A 21,600-nucleotide genomic window follows, 5' to 3' on the forward strand; every position below is an offset into this window, starting at 1 on the left:
CCTACTGAAAACAGATTTATTTCAGAATGAGGAATATAGCAAATAATTGAATGTAAAACATTTACTTATTAAATGTAAAGCATCCTTTTAAATTAACCACTCGAGTTTATCTGGAAAAAATACACTGCATATATGAAAATGAAGCAAATGCTCTATAAGGTAGGTACTCATGTTGTTTATCTTTGTAGTGGAATCTACAATCCTTAGTCAAATGCTAAAAGACACATAAAAGCCCCTTTATTATTTTCATTTCATCCTATGAGCAGCAATGACTACTAAGAGACAAAGACAAGTCTAGGACTTATTTTTCAGTTAACCCAAGTGTTTACTACATACCCAATTCTACTACCTTCCCCTAGGATATCTTATAATATATGTACACATATGTGCTAAGTAAAAAGACCTCTTTTCCCCTGACTTGTATACACTGTACTCCACCTGACTGATTTAAAATAAACCTTCAACATAACCTTAAACCATCAACTATCTATCTGGCAATAGGGTAAACATCATGGAAAATACAAAATGCTTGGCACACAATAAGTACTCAATAAAAATCTGTTCAATCGTTTGAATAAATGTAGTGTAATATTGCTATTTTTAGCTGGAAAGACTGAACTGCTTGTTTTTATGTATCTAAAGGGCTTAACTTCAGCAATATGTCAAATACAATACAATTCAGAAAATATTTAGTAGTGTAGAGTTATTTATTGAAAAGAATACCACACCAGGCACCACGAGACCTAGGTATTTATCCTGTCTTTATCACTGAAACAGTTAAGATAATGGATATAAAAAGTTCTTTTTAAATGGTAAAGCACTACATAGGACAGAGGTATTAGAGAAAGCTTTGTGGAAGAGGGAAAAATCTGCCTTTAAGAGGTATACAGATTTATTTCCTTCCTTCCTTCCCTTCCCTTCCTCCCTTCTCTACCTCCCTTTCTTCTTTTGTTTCTTTTTTTTTTTTTTTTTGAGACAAGAGTCTTGCTCTTGTCACCCAGATTGTAGAGCAGTGGCGTCATCATAGCTCACTGCAACCTCAAACTCCTGGGCTGAAGCAATCTTTCTGCCTCAGCCTCCTGAGTTGTCGAGTAGCTGGGACTCCAGGCAGTGTGCACCACCACGCCCAGCTAATTTTCCTATTTTTTGCAGAGACGGAGTCTCGCTCTTGCTAAGGCTAGTCTCGAACTTCTAACCTCAAGCAATACCCCCACCTTGGCCTCCCAAAGTGCTAGGATTACAGGCGTGAGCCACCATGTCCAGCCCAAGAGGTATACAGCTTTCCTATGACAAAAAAGGGAAGGTCCTTAAGGTTAGTTGAACATTAGGGGCAAAGGCAAAAGGAATAGGAATGATGTTACCATCAACTAAAGAGGTTCTTGACACTAGAAGAAAGTTTTAAGAATTAATGCATTAGCAAACAAGAACATTTTAGAGCAATATTTCCAGAAAATTCTCAAGTAACTGGTATTTTGAAGCTAGAAAATAATACTACAAATAACGACTAATTGTACATGTATTACATGTCAGGATGTATGATTAATCCCTACATAAATCTAGAAGGTAGGAATAAAAAAGTTCATTTTATAGACAGAAATTGACAACCTGCCCAAAGTCACAATATTGTAATTAATTAATAGAAGTAGAATCTGAAACAAATTCTATCTAATGTAACGAATTGTATAGAGCCTAAAGCCTAAAGATTTAAGCTTCAAGTCAAAGCCTGAGGACTAATTTGAAACAAAAACATCCCTATACAAACATGCTGCTTATTTATATTTTTAAAAGTAATGGAAGAATAAACCATGAACTTTTAAAAGGTTACCAATAAGAGGATGGCAGGGAATTGGACAAAGAAGACTTTTTTTGAATATCTCTTGTCTCATAGCTTGACTTAGGAATCATGTAACTTTTTTAATAATTATAAAATCAGATTAAATTTTCTAACTTAAAAAAATTATAGATTCACGAGAAGTTGCAGATTACATTTTAAAAGCAATACCTAACTACTGAAAATAAATGAAACAATCAACCTAAATATGTATCAGTTGGTGATACAACCATACAGAGTAGAACTAATCTATAACACAGTAATTTGTTCATCTGTAGAGGTGAACATCCTTATGAGAAATATAACCGGGAAAAAAGCCTTATTTTCAGTACCCATGGTGATATTGGTGTTATCATTCTAAGACTGTTGTATGTGTACTATCAGGTAAAGGAAATGATTAATTTGGTATTATTTGTAAGAGCATTTTATCTTAAAAGTTAAAACAAACAACCACAAAGAAAACAAAAAACTAAAACACATTCTATAGCACTGTACACTGAAAAGACCTAGAAACAATGAACTCAGTATCAACGAACACGCCTACCACCCAGACTGTCTTGAAATACCATTTACCAATAAAAGGAAGAAATAGCTACTTATAGATCTGAAGCAGGAAGTGGAAAATCTCTACATACCAGAAGGCAATAAATCAATCAAACTACTAGGATCATGTGGAAAGAACTCAGGAGCCAACTTGAAGACACTCTCATTAGCTCAAGATGGGAAAATGTGAGCATTAGTAAGGATAATAACTGCAATGGACTGAAATATATAAAATATACTCAGATCCTTAAGTTCAAAATGAATCTAAGGGAGGAAAAAAGAAAAAATTAAAAATTCACTGGCTACTGTTAAAGATGCTAGTGAACCAGTTCATTTTTCTAAAGATTGGTAAATAAAAGGTAAGAATCAAACATATATTCCCTGGCTTTCCTTTGTAAATGATACCACTGAGTAACCAAATAGTAGATGACAGTTTTTCTTTCTAGAAATATTCCAGCTTATTTAATAAAAGAAGAAATGATAGAATTAGAATATCATCACTTTGCAACTGCTAATGGGGTATGGATCATCACTGATTTGTACCATCACAAAAAGACACAACCAGATATTATGTGCATCCAAATGGAAGAATACAATACTACCTATGAAGTGGTTGTGTGTGTTGTGGTGATGGTAGGGGGTAGCCCTGAACCTGACAGCAAGCCTCTAGATCCTACAACCAACTTACCAATTTACAAAAAGTACGGTAAACAGAGGAACATGTTGAACACTACCACAGGAATATAATCAGTAAAATCTAGATTTTGGAAGCTCCACAGCAGGGGTTGGCAAAGTACACAAGATGCCTGCTTTTGTAAACATGTTTACTGAAATATGGCCACGTCAATTCATTTACATATTGTCTGTGGTTGCTTCCACACTACAATGGCGGAGTCAAGTAATTGTGACATAGACCATATGGCCCACAAAGACTAAAATATTTACTATCTGGCCCTTTAAGAAAAACTTGGCCAACCACTACACTATATGATAAATGAGTCAACTCTTTCAATAAATAAAATAATGGGCAGGAAAAAAAGATGGAGGAGAAAAACCTATGGATTAAAAGAGACCTAAAAACAATTCAATCAATCACAACGCACAGATCTTATTGGTATCTGGATTCAAACAAGACCTGTCATTAAAAAAAAAAAAAAAATACAACCTAGACAATTAACATTTGAATCTGTATTTAATGATATTAAAATTTTGACTTTCAGAGTGATAATGTAAAAAATTAGAGTTCTCTCTTAGGGATATATACTGAGATTTTTTTCTTTTTTTTTTTTTCCAGACAGAGTATCACTCTGTTGCCCCGGCTAGGGTACCATGGCATCAGCCTAGCTCACAGCAACCTCAAACTCCTGGGCTCAAGGGATCCTACTGCCCTCAGCCTCCCAAGTAGCTGGGACTACAGGCATGTGCCACCATGCCCGGCTAATTTTTCTATATATTTTTAGTTGTCCAGCTAATTTCTTTCCATTTTTTTTAGTACAGACGGGATCTCGCTCTTGCTCAGGCTGGTCTCGAACTCCTGAGCTCAAATGATCTGCCCATCTCGGCCTCCCAGAGTGCTAGGATTACAGGCGTGAGCCACCGCGCCCAGCCATATACTGAGATTTTTCAAAGAAAATATGTCTGGATTTGTTTCAAAATAATGCAGAAGGGGGAAAGCGAATGGAGGTATAGAGGAAATAAGACTGGCCATAAAGTGAAAACAGCTGAAGCTGGGGGATGGTTACCCATATGTAGTAACCCTTAATGCACACAGTAATAGATCCAGCAAGCATGTTTAGAACCATTAGATCATGATGGAATCAAGATACATTTATGTTTCTCTATGTTCCACTATATTATTTGGAAAGAGGTAAAAGGTCATTTTACTTAAAGAAAACTTCTCTAAAGAAACAACCTCCCTATCTTTTTATACCCCATGGCCCTATGATAAGAAATAAATAACTGTTCTTTCATTATTAGGGTGGAATGAGAGCATGGCCATCTCTAGCCCACAAAAATTTATGATAATTAGAAAAAGGGACCTATCCCTTCAGATACTTTATCTGCATCTGTTAAAAAAAAGTTTTTAATAAAGTTGATTATGTAAGTGGAGATCCTTAGACATGATGCCTTAACACAACTCACAACCTGCATAACTACAGGAGTGGCCCTTGATGAAGTTTTTTCTTTCTTTCTTTTTTTTTCTTTAAAAAAAAAAAGCTAGTTCCCAAAGAATATGAAGACCTTAACTCAACCTGTTTTCAAATCAGTAATCTAGAAAAGGTACTACCCCAGTCTATTTTTTTTTTTTTTTTTTGAGACAGAGTCTCACTCTCTTGCCTGGGCTAGAGTGCCGTGGCGTCAGCCTAGTTCACAGCAACCTCAAACTCCTGGGCTCAAGCGATCCTCCTGCCTCAGCCTCCCGAGTAGCTGGGACTACAGGCATGCGCCACCATGCCCAGCTAATTTTTTCTATATATTTTTAGTTGTCCAATTAATTCCTTTCTATTTTTAGTAGAGACGGGGTCTCGCTCTTGCTCAGGCTGGTTTCGAACTCCTGAGCTCAAACAATCCGCCCGCCTCGGCCTCCCAGAGTGCTAGGATTACAGGCGTGAGCCACCGCGCCCGGCCCCAGTCTATTCTTTATCACTAGGAAATAAATGTACTTGGGGATAGGATGGAGATCAGGCCTCTAGACTTTCTCAGTCCTAACATTTCCTTCCTAAATATTCCAAATAATCAGAAACATTTTTCCCAGAAATGCAATTTCTCCTCCATTGCAATAAACAGAGAGTCAATATAAAGCCTCACCAGGATTTCAAAGGGAGCTGCAGAAAAGAAGGCAGCTAAGCAGTCCATGAAGATGAGCCCCTCTAAATACTCTTCTAGGATACACCAGAGAGGAAATAAACCTGATCACTATTTTTTTCCTCACTCTAGTAAACAAGGGAACTACTATCTCTATTTGAAAGCATACAATTTAAAGAGGGCACATGAACAAGGGGTTCTTGAGTATAGATATGAGAAAAAGATAAAGGATAATTTTTAAAACTGTATAAATATCTGTTCATAGCATCTGTAAGTCATGCTTTAAAATGTACACTACGTATATCACATATATCAACAAATTTTATTACACATTGAAGGATAGTCATTTTCCACATACCAAGTAAATTTTTATCATTTTTAGACTGTGCCCATCCTATGAGTGTTAAATTAACACAATTTTAAATAAAGCTTTGAAAAACATATTAGCACTTCTGAAAAATTTTTAATTTTATTGGGATTGGGTTTTGCTACCTTGCCCAAGGTGGTCTCAAACTTCTGTGCTCAAGCAATCCTCCTGCCTCAGCCTCCCGACTATCTGGGACTACAGGTGTGCACTAATGCACCCGGCAGGATATTAGTACTTTTAAATGACTTATTTCATAGCAAAGTGATGGGGAAAAAAAAATCAAGAAGAGTGTTGATTTTTGCAAAAGACTGGTAACTAAAGTTTTACATAAAGGATGGACTTTTTAAAAAAATAAAATGGTAGGAACCTCATGATAACTCCTAGCTACCATTGTGGCAAAAGAAATTTTAGCTGTCAAGACATCACATAATAACTCGGTATTAAATTTTAAGCAGTTTTATGAATTAAAGAATTATGAAGTCAAAGTAAGATTCCTTTTCCAAGCCCTTCCACCCACAATATCAAATTCATAGGACTAAATGTAAACTTACTTGGGCTGTTAGAAAGGTATCATCTTCAGCTTCTTGAGCTTCAATTTCCTAAGTAAAAGGGTATATAATAGCTTTGCTTTACAAAATATCTGGGTAACATGAGAATGCTTTTATGCTTAAACCTGATTATCATTTGCCTCATGTTCTGGGTACTAAATCAATGCCTAATAATTCAGACTATATTTTTTATGCCAACATAAAACATTAGCCATGTTGCTAGAGAATTAGAAAAATCTTTCTTGAGACCCTCAAATCTTTCTTGAGCCAGGTAGAAGGGAAGAGTTTTAAGCATGAATACTAACAACACTGACTCTTTAATCCATTGATTTTCTTAAGAATTACTGATATACTTCAAAAGCAGGACAAATGACCTATTTCAAAGATTTGAAAAATTATCTGCTTTGAAATTAAACTTTCATAAGTAATTTCCTCACCCTTGATACAACCAAAGAAATTGCAAATTAAAGTAACCTTTTTTACCTACTAACATAGCAAAAGGGGAAAAAAACCTACCACCAAGTAATGTTGGCAAGGTCAGAGTGCAATTGGTACACTCATTCTTAGTGGGGTAGGAAAAAAAAAAACTTAAAACTTAAATGTCCAAAATTAGAGGAGTGGCTGCTGGACACACAGAAAGCAGTCTAATAAATTATGGTATAACACGTGAATTATGAAGTCATTATGATACGCAAAAATAGAATATAGAATAAATAGCAACTTATGGTATAACAACTCTGTAAAAATATATATACATGGAATAAGCAAAAATTTAAAAGGACACCTTAAGTGATAGGATTCTGGGTGATTTATAAGTAACTTTAAAAGTATATTTTAAAAATAATTCTGACTTCCAAATTGAATTAGAAAAAAATACTATTATTTAAAACTTAATTTATCTGTGTCATGTTTTAAAAAAACTGGCTAAAGACCTGACTTTCGATGTCCTCTTTTTCTACATCTTCTATTGCTTCTGCCTCTATTAATTCATGAGCTCTCTTGTTCTCTTCTGCAGAAAGAAACTCCTTGGAATGCACATTTTCTTCTTCGTTTTCACCAATTTCTTCAGAGTCCTTTAGTTCGTCATTTCCATCTTGTTCATGTGCCTCTTGATTCTCCAATTCACAGTCCTTTTAATGGTAAGAAAATTTGGTACAACTAGAGGCAAAGTAGTGTAGGCTATCCACCAAACGTTTTTGGTAATTTACATCTCTAAATGTGTCAAATTTTATCTTATTTTGCTACTATTCCCAAAGCCAAAGCTCAATCATTTTACCTTACATATTAAGTGTTTTTAAAAATAAGAGGTCTAATACCAAGATCATAAAACCAGGAATTTGAGTTCTCAAATCTCTCACACTGAAATGGACTCTGATTGGATTGCTACTGGAGATACTCTAAGTTCTAGTTATTTAATATTTACCAAGCCACATTCTAGAAGCTGACCAGAAGATATGGCTTTGAAGAAATGACTTGATTTCTCCATGTGCCCTAGATTGATTTAAATTCAAGACCTGGAAGTCTCATGTATTAAAAAAAGTTTATTTCTAATTAACAAAAAGGAACTCCCAACTGCTACATCAATGTCAGTTCTTGAAAAATATGCAAATAACTAATTTAAATGTATTTGTTGTGAAATCTATCACTGTGCCACAATGTCAATTAGGCAGGGGAACATAGGCTGGAATCCAGTCTGTTTGTCCTTCAAAGTCTATGGATACGTGGTACTTCAGTGGAAACAAAAACAGCGATCTGCTTAACTTCCTCTCTGATTAACTGTAGAGAAAGGGCTGAAAACAATAAACATTCCTTCCTCTTTTCCTATTCTTATAGTAAATCTAGCAGATTCAAGAAAAGGTTTCCGGGCTGGGCAGAGGCATGATTATTATTCGTAGCTGAACTGCAGTGAGGGAACAAAAGTTTCTATTGAGGGAGGTGGGCACATCCCACTGCTCTGGGATATGGAGTGTTTGGGGAGCAGGGCATCTCTGGTTTGCCCAGCTTCCTCACTGTGTAAGTGGGGAACAATGGAGGCCGAAAATGGAGTAGGTGGTCCTATGATGGCAGAAGAATAGGTGCAAAAAAGATCAAGGGAAGTCACCAAAGGAACTCCACCAATTCTGAACATCAACTCTGACCAATGTCCTCACTTACACACACACAGAAGTACTTTCTATACTTTTCAGATACAAAGGCAATAGGTGATATTACCCACCACCATGGCATAAATTCCAAAATTACTAACTCTGGGAGCCAAGGAAAATATATTCACTTAATTTTTATCAAACACATCACATATGTTGATACTTCTGAAGTAAAATTAAAGAAACTAAAGATATATTTAAATAGGATTTTTAAAAAAGCTCTTTTGCTCTTCTGGATATTATGACCAGGTTTATTTAATAATAACACAAAGGCATCCTTTGCAGCACATATAAGAGACAGTACTATTATTCTTCTGAATAGGACATATTTCCTTATAACATTTGAAATGATTGTAACATTTTTATGAACTGAAGAGCTGAAAGAAAGACATTTGAAAGTTAAAAGATTTTTTACTAAGTCCAATGTTTTTCCAGCTTATGGATAATTTTTGCTTAATCATACACTTACTAGTAAAGACAACTGAAGAAAATAAGGACAAAGGAACAAGCCTAACGGACGGTACACAACAAGGATAACAGAATACCAAAACTGAAGAGCTCTTAAAGCTCAAACAAAAGCTGATTACAGGCATGCAATCATCAATTTTAATGGATCCCTGGGCAAATATTTCTTAAAATCATCTGATTTCAGGGTTAACTCCTCAACCACTTTTTTTCTCTCCATGCCTGGCCTTAAAGTGCAAGGTGCAAAGTGTGGGCTGGAGGGTGAGGAGGGTAGGAGAGATGGGTGGGTGGATGGACATAAACTGACTTCATGGTGGAACACACAGACAACAAAACAATATGGACTAAATATACATAGAAAACAGAAGATGTGGGGTTGGTAAATGTATATCATTTAATAGGAACTATGCTCATTAAATAATTCCTGCAAATACAACAATATTGAAGACCTAACAATGAGAGAGAAGCAGATCATTTTCCATAAAAATGAAAACAAATAAAAAAATCTGACTACAATTAAAAATAACTTGTTCTATATCTCTAGTATACAGAACTGCAACAGCACCAATTAAAATCACATACTTTATTTTTCTGACAGTTTGAAGTACACTCCTTTTCAGCCAAAAAAGACCTGGCTTATTTATCTTTCAGGGCAAAACAAATTTCTTAATTTGATCTTACCAAGTAGCAACACAATAGCAATTTTCTCTCTCCATTTTAAAGTCTACATTAATCTAAGTTCTGTATATTATATATAAAAGCTAAATTCAATGAGCAGATAAAAAATAAATTACCAATATCCTTCGTATGGTATCTTGTCCAGGAACTAACATATCAATTGTCTTGATATGTTCCCCGGGCACCTATGTCTTAAATTTCTACTTAGGTGCCTGGACAGACAGATTATTATTTTTAGCTTTCTGTCTCATTTAACTAAAGAAAAAGCTATTTATTATATTTCTCATTTATGAGTTAATGAGATTGACAATATTACATAAGTCTCTGTCTTTATTTAACCTACATACTTCAGTGTCTATTGTTCAAGTAAAATGTACAAAATTCATCATGCAAAATACTAGGCTCAAAATAAACATCTTAACCTCAGTAAGTAACACTTTACCTTGACAAAATTATCATCTTCCACAGAAGCATCTCCGCTCAACTCATCTGCTTCTTGTTTTTTACCTGCAGAAGAAGAAAAATGGGCTAAATGACCAATATTTTATTACTTTAAGAGCAAAAAACATTCAGAGTTTACCCTGCAGTATCACTCTCCACTCCCAAATCATCTGACAAAGCTAATGCCAACTGCTTATAAACCACCCGGTCATTGGTGTCCCAAACAAAAAAACCTTTATTAACAATATCATGCTTTTTCAGTGTAATGCACTGTGTACACAATCCTACATACGAACTCATCATCTTAACTGACTTGACACATATGTACACATTTTTCTTTACATCTTCATCTTTAATTCTTTCAGAAGTTGCAGCACCTTTCAATGATACTCTATTAACTGTATATATAACCAGACACTCGATAGCTAAGTTCAAGACTTGTATCTCCCACAAAGTCCTTTCTAAGTGCTCCTCTTCAACAAGCTTTCTCTGAAATAAAAACCCCCATACTTTATCTCTGCCTTACAATCCATCAGTTGATTACATATTGCCTTGCATTCTGTTTCAAGTATATCTTGCCTTCAGGCGTTATTTCTCCAAAAGCCTAAATATAAATAGTGCTGGTCACTTAACATAATGACTGATTTAACTGATCTAAGGCAAGTAGAAATTACTTCAGACTGAAAACTGTTTAATAGCTTCCAGACAGACTACAGGCATTCTCTGCCCAACTCTTTTCTTCAAAACTTTGGTAGTTGGAACTTTAAAAATATTTTCCATGCTTTTTCCTAAGGCCAACTAATAAACTTTTCCTTTTGCCTGCTACAGGCATGGACAGTGCTACTACCCTGCCCCAGCTTCAGGGACCCAGGGTAGAGGGTTTAGATGCTGGGATAAATGTAAAAACAGTTAGGATACCTCCCTTTCCATAGTCTCCCCACCACCCCCTATCTGTCATCTACTCCCAATTCTAAACCCTTTTCATGAATGAGTGATAAAAAGGGAAACCAGATACTAGTCTTTCCAGGTACATGAAAAATAAGATCAAGAGTAGGTATTTTTCCTTTTCCCAAGTAGTACCTGAAGGCTGTGAGAATCAAAGGAGAGATGAAGCACAGAGCTTAGGGTGGGTGTTAATTTCCTATTGAGAATGTTGGTGTTTGCATTTAGGAAAAACAAATTTTTGGTTTACTATGCCCTTCGTAGATTAAAGCCTTGTACTGTATCTAATTTTTACAATTATTGCCATCATTCTCTTTACTACCAAAGTTAATTTGTATATGAGAATTTCACACACCAATAAGAAAGCCTAGCTGATTATTTTGCCCTGAAGTCTAAAATTAGAAGTTACTAAAAGGGCAATCACTAAGAAAGCCTATTCATCAGAAAATGTTTATTAATTAAAGAAAAAAAAAAAAAAAAGATGTTCCTTTCCTGAAAAAGAAAACAGTACTGTATGAGAAAGAGCTCATTAAATTCTTCTACCACATTTAAAGAGAGAAAAGTTACTTAATATAAAAAAAAAAAAACTTTAAAGATGCTATCTTTTGGGAGAAAGAAACTTTTTAAAAATATCAAACCCATACACACACCACCAAATAAACTATAGAGCGGAGCTTCTGGGGGAACCCCTTTAGATCAATCACAATTGCTCACTCCTAACAATTACAAACTGCTTTATAATCTGCAGAGCACATTTAAAAAAAAAAAAGTTCAACTGCATTTTTTAAGCACCCTATTGAATATGGGACAGGTTATCACAATTTTACAGAAAACAAAATGAGCCTGAGAGGTAAAAGAGCTTGCCTAAAACTTGAAGATGGTGTTGTCAGAAGTGGAAGCCAAGACTTCTCACTTCCAGTCCTAAATTCTTTCCACTACGTCTTATTATGACCTACTTAAAAGAGATTACTCTTGTAAGGAGTGGTTAATTAACTTAATTTAAAGATATTATCTTTGAAATGGCAGCCCTCAGCATAATGACAAACTACATATACTATGCACACGCCACGATTAATTTCACTTGCTTTAGTTTACTTACAGGAAAATCAAAGTATACTTCAGCAACAAAACAACCCCAGCAGTCACCACTATGAAGTGCCTTCTATCCGGGCACTAGGATAAATTCTTTACACACATTAATGTACCTGTGTTCATTTATTTTATCTTCATACCTACTCTGAAACAATTGTCTCCACTTTACAAAAGAGGAAGCTGAGGCTGAAAATTAATCAGATTATAAAGGTAGTAAATGGCAATGCTTCAATTTAAACCCAGACCCATTTCCACTTCGTGAAACCATAGATTTTTGAGTAGCTACCATGTGCTAGTTTAAAATATTGTCTTTTAGTGTAAACAGAGGCTCCAAAAGCCACATCTACGAAATTTTAAAACGTGACACAGAGATTAAGTAACTTGCCCCATGATATACAGGCAACAAGAGGCAGAACTGAGTGTATAAAAAAGGCCTAACTTTGCTATTCCATCCTGTTTCCAACTGTCATCACACAAAAGCACCACTAGAGGCTGAATGTTATCAGCTTATAAACTTATAAACTACTAGGACAAGATTTTCAAACAGTGATGAAACTAGAGCAATAAACTGATAGATACACAGTGTTTAAGAAAACTTAGAATTTACATTAGCTTTGCACTGCTTTCATAATCTGTAACTTTGGGTTTGTTTTACACATGTTGAATCAGAAACTATATTGTAATTTCTTCTTCTTTTTTAAAGAGATGGGAGTCTATGTTTCTCAGGCTGGACTCTTGGGCCCAAGCAATCTTCCCACCTCAGCTTCCCAAGTACCTGGGAGTACAGGCATGTGTCACCATGCCTGGTTTGCAATTTCTTTTTTTCTAAAAAAAGTATTATCCCTTCCCCATACAAAATAGAACTCATTTTTAAAAGCTACGATGTTCACCCAGCCCAGAACCTAGTACAACACTACACTCAGCAGATACCTGAGCATTATATATTTCCTGACTGATAATGGAGTAAGTCCCAGGTTGGACGGCATTAATAATAGTAAAGAAGGTGTGGCTTTCTATTTGGCCCTACTGAGAAAAGGTAAGATGTGACATGGCAGTTAAACTAGTCTTCGGTGCAACCCCATCCTGTCAGTAAGGACTGTATACTCCTAACTTTAATGAGGCACAAACTACATCTACAGGTCCCTAACTCTTGTGATGTCACAGATTAAGAATAACCAAATCACCATAAATTCCAAGAGCAACACTAGCTTCAGCACATTTTTGTGCAATTAGTAACCATTTATATTTCTGTTACATTTAAGCTTGTGCTATCAAAGCTCCTGCAGCAAATTAATCAACTAACAGTTTCACCTCTCTGGTCCTTCAGAGAATCTAGCATGTGCCACAAAAATGTGAATTGACCAAAAGTTAAGTAGCATGACCAGGATGAAGGAAGTAACTGAAAGTTTAATGTAGACTGAAGCCTAACTTTAATGCTTTAAGAAACAAAACGAGAAAATATATCAGGCAGTAAACATAATCTGAGTAACAAAATTAAAAAATGGAAGCAAAATTAATCTATCACATCCTAAACTACTATAGTAGTAACATAAGGCTGTTTTGAAATTACATAAAACACACTAAAATGTTCTTTGCATGATTTTAGGTTCTGAAGTAAAATGACAGAGTAAAAATGTATATACCAAAGGAAGACAATGCTAAGAACACCTCCTGATTTATGCAACATACAGGTCCACAAATTCTTATGGAAATACTTGGAGTCAGGTATGTTTCAGAATTCAGAATTTTCAGATTTTAGAAGAGTAAGATGGTGCATATACCATTTATCAAGTTTACCCTACCTGCAGCTTCTGAACAGTATCTCACAGTCACAGAAATATTTGTGCAATGAAAATACTTGCATTAATAGGGTAAATCAAAAAGACTACAAATAGCCTCACTTTTGCCACCAAACTGAAGAAAAAAAACTTTCAGTTTTCATGACTTTTTGTATTTCAGAATTATGAATAAAGGATTTGGGATCATAAATTGATTTACTCCTTCAAAGGCGAACTGGTCCTTATAAGGGCTTGCAATTTTTTTCCAAGTTCAGAAATACCTCCAAAACAAAAACAAGACACCCCCCCCCCCGACAAAAAGCGCAATTAATAATTAGATCTTAAAGTAATTTTGTCAAAATATTTTGTGGCTGAGTAACTTTCCCCCTTAAACATTCACAGAAGCTACTACGGAATGTAAAAAAAATGCTTAGTCAAAAAATTTCTGTTGGAAAAAAGGGGAAGATTGAGTGGGTAAGCCAAACTGAACAACATTAATGTTTCCAGCAACCTCTCCCCAACTGCATGCAGTACCTTAGAATAATCATAAATTATGCCTGGCATTAATTGTTTGCATGTATTTTAGCTTCTCTTCTATTAAACCGATATTTTACTAATGAAATAATTTTTCTAAAAGGCCTTATACATCGTCTTAAACTTAGCAGTCATACAATAAGTCTGTTTTTTAAAAAATCTACTACAAAGAATTCACACTCATTATAACAACTCTGGAAAATACCAGAAGTATTTTTTTTAAACCTTTAAATTTATCACCTAAAGATAACCAGGATAAACATTTCTGGTGTGCTCATGCACACTCATGCACATAACTTTAAAAGGTAGCAAAAATTTAAGTGGATTCTTAATGGGTTACCTTTATATTCTGTCAATAAAAATAAAACAGCCCTACTTAACTCACAGCACTGTTGTGAGAATCAAATAAAGCAATGTGGAAGTTGTTCCGAAAACTGTAAACTATATAAAACAATTTGGAAACTGACCTGTGGAAGAGGATGAATGAAAATGATCCTAAGTTTCAAGCTTTGGTCTAGGGCAGTCAGTAGTTCTTAACTCCAGATGCATAAGAGAATAACTTGGAGAGCTTCCAGAAAATATATGCAGATGCCCGGGCCCCCAACAGAGCAACTGAAACCAACTCTCTGGGGGGAGGGGCGGGAGTGAAAGCCTGCTATGCGTATTTTTTTAAAACTTAAATGACTCTAACGAAGAGTGTAGACTTTAATGCAGGTATAGAACCACTAAGATGACTGAATGTATCTAAAGAAACCAGAGTGAGAAGAATATAGGAGGAAGGTTATTGTTTTCAGATTCTCCAGACTAGAGAAAATTTAAATTCTATCTACCTTTAACAAAATACCATGTATGGTGTGAATCTATTTCAGTTGTTGAAAAGGGTAGGGGGACCTTAAAGATAAACCTCCTGTGACTACTTGCACACATACCTACACACCTTAGATCATCAAAATGTTACCTAGGATAAATTCATTCAGGGTGGGGAGATTATGAGCAATGTTCATTTTGTACTTTTCTGGATTGCCTACTTTTAAAAAATGAAAACGTTTCACTTTTATAATCTGGGAAACAATACTGTAAAGCCATAATTAAACTACTATTCCAGTATACTAGCTAGGGCTGCCATGTAAGACTACTCAAGTGATGGAGTTTATGATGTGAATAGATAACTCCTGGAATTGCACAACACTGAGCCTCTTTTATTGCAATATGTCAATAGAGAATAGCTGATCAAATAAATAATAAATTCCAAGCCATTGTTCAACCTCTTCATTAAAAACTTTTCTGATGCCATCAATAATGATTTTTTGTCCAATACCTGCACAATTAGCACACCTCTAATTCAGCACATCTAGAAAATGGCTGACTTGGGAGAAGCACATTGTCTTAAAGTACTAGAAAATTTTACCTATCTCCCCACCAGGATCCTTGCCACACATCATGTCTGATATGATAGAACAGTTTAAAAATCACAAAAGTATCTTTGCAATAAACATAATCCACCATATACAACTACCTAAGACAAATGCAGATTTTAATGGCTAAGATAAAGGGGCTGATTTCATGAAATGTAAATGACATATACAAACTTTGAGGGTGAACAATATTCCAGCAAAGGTTAGGAGGCTTTCCAACACAGCAACAACTTGGGAAGGAATAAGAGGGTGATGCAATGATTCATGTGTTCTAAAAGTAAGTATACTTTACACATCAGTATGTAAAGAGAAGCCACTAGTGCTCTTGAGAAAGGCACCTTAAAAAGAAAGGTAGTAAAGACTGTTAATCCCTGATGTGGGCACTTCTTATAAAGAGATATGCAATTAAAATAGGCACCCGAAGAGATATTTTTAAAAGCAGTTGTTAAGAAAGCCAATATTGCAGTCATGATATACCAAAAAAAAAAAAAAAAAGAAAAGAAAAGAAAAGAAAAAAAACTAAGAAGGCCAACAAATGACCCTTAGTATTCATTCAACAAATATTTTTTGAGCACTTGTCATGTTCCATGTTAGGCACTACAGAGACAAAGGCAAATAAGACTATATCCTGGCCTTTACAAAGCTTCCAGCCCAGAGGGTACTCAAGAAATATTTAATGACAATTCTGTGCCCAAAGTCCTCCTCAATGCTACAGTGCCGATTAAAATGTTCTCTAACGGTTGAACAAACTGCAGTTGAAAAAAAGTGAACAGGCAAGAATTACAGTTGAAAAAAAGTGAACAGGCAAGAATTACAGTACATTATGATACTGTATAAGAAATGTGTTTGAAGTGGTTGCTTACTATATTGTCCTATTTGACTGACATAAATTTTAGAAAGCTTTACAGAGTAAACATGAAATTAATTGTAAATATATAGTTTACAGTATTTTCCACAAAAAATTAGACATCAACTGTTCGGTCAAACCTATAACCCCAAATTATACTTGTTTATATAGGAGAAAAACCAGATTTTATATAGCACTTTAAATCTTTTTAAAGCCAGCATGTATCACAAATTAGTTTCAATGCTGGTAAGTACTGCATTATATATAATTCTGAATACTGAGCTAATAAACCACATAACTTTTGCTGAAGTTTATAGGTGACTTTAAAGGTTGAAAATCTAAAAGAAAATGATAGGCCACTGTCAGGAGAACCAAAAGATTTTATAATCTCCAAAACAAGTTAAAGAGGAGTTAGCTCTACCTGTTCAACTACTTTCTTAACACACACCCAATTAATATGACAGTAAATCTAAATAGGTGAAGCTTTCTTCTAGGTTACTTATTTAAAAGTTCATAGCAAAGAGTGTAAAAAAGACTCAGGAAAACTGATCTAAGACACAAACTGTTCCACTAATGTTAACTACATGTAAACAGATTTTATATACATGTTAATTATAAATCTCAGAACCCACTATCATATTATGAACATCAACAAGTTTGTGCTTGTAATAACTTCATTTAAAAAAAATTCTACAATAAACTTAAGAATGTAGGTTCCTTTTCCACTATCTAAACACAATCATTTTAACATGGAAAATTTTTAAAAGAATTATTATAGTTACCCTACATTTTATAAGAGAATAATTTCAATGTTTCACTTACTTTTTCCAAACCCATGAAACTTCTCTTTTGCTTTCTTAACATCATTTAACTTTTACTTGTTACCTTAAAATTATCATAAGAATTCTTTCTTTTCCTGACAAGTAACATATGGCTATTTTGAAATTACATAAAATATGCTAAAATGTGCTTTGCATGATTTTAGGGTCTAAAGCAAAATGACAAAGTAAAAATGTATACACTAAAAGAAGACAATGCTAGAAATGCCTCCTTATTTATGCAACATAAATTTGTACAGGTCCACAAATTCTTGGTGAAACCCTTGGACCCAGATATGTTGTGGTTTGCTGATGCCTACATAACTGCCTCTAAGTAATCCTGCTTTGCTCTTTTCCTTTTCTAATAAATTGCGCTGAAGAATAACTATATTGATTGAGTGCCTATGAGCTTTCCTGTTCCTTCCTTAGACATCTATGTTAGTTAAATAGAAAGTATTTTCTTCTCGATTCTGGCTATATATAATTATTAAATCTCAGAACTAAAAAAGCCTTACAGATAAACTATTAAAATTTTCCAATTTTACAAAAGAGGAAACAGACTCATTGAGGAAAAGCGGCATGACCAAGACAAAATTATTTTCGAGGTAGATACCATTAAGTAAAATACGATCTGGCACAAAAGAACTTAATGTAGTAATTCAGCAACTAGACTGAAAAACTGATACCACATTAAAGCAATATTTAATTCCTTATATCCTTGGTTTTAAAAAATCTGTTAATCACTGATATTTTAACAAGTTTCCCTATTCAAATTTGATTTCTAAAAATTATTCTTTAAACTTTTTAATTTAAAATAATCTTATCAATAAGCACCTTAATTGTAAATTAATTTGAACTGGTTCAGAGATGGAGATTTACATTATGTTCTTTGTAATTCATAGCATTTTCATAACAATGATAGATGGAATTCAAGGAGACTAGAGCTATTTGCCATGCAGCTCCCAGACTCAAAGTACTCAGTAGCCAGCTACAAATGATTGTTACAACATCTAACTAAAGAACTTAAGGCACCTTAAAGTCAGAGTTACAAAATAAAGTTCACGTATCTTTATAATCCATATAAAAGAAAAATTAACACACTGATAAAAATGTTTATTTTAAATGTACTGAAAAACTCCTTAAATTTTTTATTGCTGAAATTATTCCTAACAGTAAGATAAATGAAGTTCTTAATCAAAACTGAAAAAGAAAAAGATACACAGAGAAATCAGAAGTAGGTGACGACCGAATAAATCAAATAAAGTTTACTTTAAATGCTAAAGTAATTGTCAATTCAAATAATTTGGGACTATGATTAATACACAGCATATGTCAAACTATCACAATATGCTAAGTAAATGATATGAATCAAAACCACTACAAGAACCACAGTTAATTCCTGATATACTTATTTCTGAATTTTTATGCTTCTTCATTTAGAAATAGCCTCTGGTTTGTCAGAAGTCTTCTCAGGACAAGCTTCTTTAAACAGGGGAAATATATCTCTCAAAGTGACAGACACTCAGTTGGAGTTACACTGTAAGTTCCTTCAAGATAGCTTTGTTACTTCTTTAAACTTCATCTCCCCCTCTTCCAGGGACTGCTTCTTAGCCTTTCTCAATTTCCTTTTAGCAACTATGAAGACTCAAATAGCGAGCTGGCCTGGTCCTTAGACCCAGGGTGGTTACATTCAAAATTAAATATTCCCTTCTTTTCAAGATTAATCCATTCAACCACTTTATTCTAGCTGCAATAATTTGATGGCTGGGGTAGCAACTGGATCACTTAGAGTAGTAAAGAAAATTAGATAACAAAGCAATGCTGCAGCTGTCCACAACATACTCTGACAGAAAATTGTAAGCAGGTACCAGAATCCAGATACATCATATGTCCACCCTCTACCACTATCCTTATAGGAGGGAGAAGTTTGCAACTATTCAAATAAAGATTTCACTCACCAGACGCTATTAAAAATATGTAAGTCCCATTTACATTGTCAAACTGCTCTTTAAAACCACTTTTAGCTATTGACTAAATCACCATATTCTGGAAATATATTCTGGCTTAGTTTAAAAGTTACAAAATAAAAATCTTTAGCATCCCTGTAACTTAAAACTTTTTTTTTTTTTTTAGCTAATTAATGATAGATTTTTCCCCCTACTCTTGTTAGTATGATTGGTGAAGTCTTTTGAATTTCACTGAAAATTAGAATGTATAATGGCATAAATGCAAATTAAGTTCACTAAGTCAAACAAAATACTAAATATGAAGGTTACAGAATTTTAATATACTAGAGAAAATAGCAAGGAGCCAAGGTGAAAGATTTGGTAGGAATTCCAACAATACTCTGCCAATTGTGGGGCAAGGTAGACATGTATTAAACTGTATTTTATTCTTCAGGTCTTCACACTATGAAGGATCCTTATACAACTTGACTTTGTAATTTTTTCGGATGCAATAAAGAACTGTTCTCACTTTCTGGTCAGCTTCAGCCGAATCTTAAAGGGCTACAAGTCACCCAGAATCTGGCAACAGCAACTTTTCTTCCTTGACCCAAGAAGGCAGAGTGCCAGAGGGAAATAGCAAAGAGTAGCACTATATAAACAGGGCAAGTGGCACAAGAGCAGAGGCAAGTTATATAACCAAAATATATTTTAAAATATGTTCATAACTCGTAACAACCTTTGCCTTTGGTTGGTTTCTTGTTTGGAGTATCAGTTGAAACAGTTAATTCAATATTATCTGGATCGCCTCCTTCCTCTTCAATAGCCTACATTAGAAAGAGAAGTTAATATGCTACACAATCTATCTAAACTTATTTTATAAAAACGAAATGAAAAAAAATTAGCAAACCTCAAGCCTCAAGACATTAGAATTGCCAGTCATTTCATAAACCGACTTCAAAAAAGAGCAATTAAACTACACGAAAGAGTGCTAGAAACTCAGGGGGAAAATCGTTAGGTATCAAAATCACATGGAATTTTAAATTCTACCCAGTCGAGATAATTAAATATCACATATTATCATACTGAACAAAAATCTAAATGCTCTATTGCAGAAAAGTTGCTAGCTACTAAAGTAAATAACTAAAAAGAGTTTTCCTAATTTCTGTAATGCAAACTTACTGCTACTCTACTACAATTCCAACACTCACTCAAACCTGAAAGCTAATCAGGGATCAAAAAGCAGATTATTGTGCTGATGCAAAAACTAAACGCACAGTGGAAAACAAAACCTCTCTCACCCACCCATCAACTCCCATTACCAATTCTCCCCAAGATGGGGAGGAAACGGTTGGGCACAATTAAACGGTAACTTCACAGAAGTCACCAAAGTAACCATTCCCATCGAGGCCAAGAAATGCACGCGCTCACCATGGCTAAAGACTGGGGACCGAGCGCCTCCCAGGTCTCCACGATCGCCCTTGGAAGGCCGCGCCCGCCGTCCGCAACCCTCGCAGCCTGGAGGAGACGTCCCGGGGAAGGCGGGGGCACGCCGGGCTGCGGAGGCCGGTCCTGGGCGGCTCGCGGGCTCCTCGCAGGCCCTACCCGGCCCGCGGGGGCGAGGGCGCCGCGGGAGGGTCCTCGCCCTCCACGCGCGGGCGGACGCCGCCGGGGTCCTCCCCACCACGCCGCCCCGCGGGGACGGGCGGCTGCAGGCGGCCGGGGGCTGCGGCGAAGAGGGGCGCCGAGGCGCGGCCTAAGCTCCCGTTCCTGGACCTCGCCGGGCCTCACCTGCTTGAGTCGGGAGACGAGCACAGTCTTAACTCCGGTGATGTCTAAGTTTCGCCGCTTCAGCTCGGACTTGAGATCGATGACCCGCAGATCGGTGATCTTTTTACCTTCCGCCTGACCCGAGGCGGCCGAGGCTGCCACAGCACCGGTAGCGGCAGCCATCTTAGAAGAGCAGCGCGCTGCCGAGGCAGCGAGTGGGCTGCAGGGCGGCGGCAGCAGCGCCAACTTCCACCCAGGCCTGGGCGGCCGGCGGCGCCGCGCAGCGCAGCGCACAATGAGCCGCTGGCCCCGCCCCCGGTCCGCCACCCTAGCGCAACCTGCAGCCGCAGCCAGCACCCGGATGACGGGTGCGCGTGCGCACTCGCGCGGGGGACGGCCGCTACGTGCTCCGCCGACCCGGCCGCGACCACCTGGGCGGTGCCACCCGTGGCGTGGACTGGGAGGTCAGGCGCGTCCAACCGCACCAACGTCCGCGGCGTCGCCGTTCCCCCGCCGCTTTATCGACCATTTCCTTGCAGAGTCTCGAGTCTTGAGCAACAACGGTGTGCGAGGCACTACACAGCATAGCTGGCTCGCGCGTTACTCAACACAAACCAAGGGGGCGCGTGAGTGCGTGCA

General features: G+C 36.3%; 1 protein-coding gene across 2 annotated transcripts in view; it reads right to left on the reverse strand.

Moving 5' to 3' along the window:
- SLTM (SAFB-like, transcription modulator) overlaps nucleotides 1–21,225 on the reverse strand; it is a 42,807-nt gene extending 21,582 nt beyond the window's left edge. For both annotated transcript variants that reach the window (XM_012658068.1, XM_012658067.1), the window contains exons 1-5: nucleotides 20,983–21,225; nucleotides 19,931–20,018; nucleotides 9,824–9,888; nucleotides 7,027–7,224; nucleotides 6,098–6,145 (exon numbers count right to left, since the gene is read on the reverse strand). In XM_012658068.1, the coding sequence (XP_012513522.1) occupies nucleotides 6,098–6,145; nucleotides 7,027–7,224; nucleotides 9,824–9,888; nucleotides 19,931–20,018; nucleotides 20,983–21,144 (561 nt within the window). In that variant the 5' untranslated portion in view covers nucleotides 21,145–21,225. The remainder of the gene's footprint in view (nucleotides 1–6,097; nucleotides 6,146–7,026; nucleotides 7,225–9,823; nucleotides 9,889–19,930; nucleotides 20,019–20,982) is intronic.
- Nucleotides 21,226–21,600: the final 375 nt, after the last annotated feature.

This window comes from Propithecus coquereli, unplaced genomic scaffold (assembly GCF_000956105.1).
Source record: "Propithecus coquereli isolate 6110/MARCELLA unplaced genomic scaffold, Pcoq_1.0 Scaffold57, whole genome shotgun sequence".
Taxonomy (NCBI): Eukaryota; Metazoa; Chordata; class Mammalia; order Primates; family Indriidae; genus Propithecus; species Propithecus coquereli.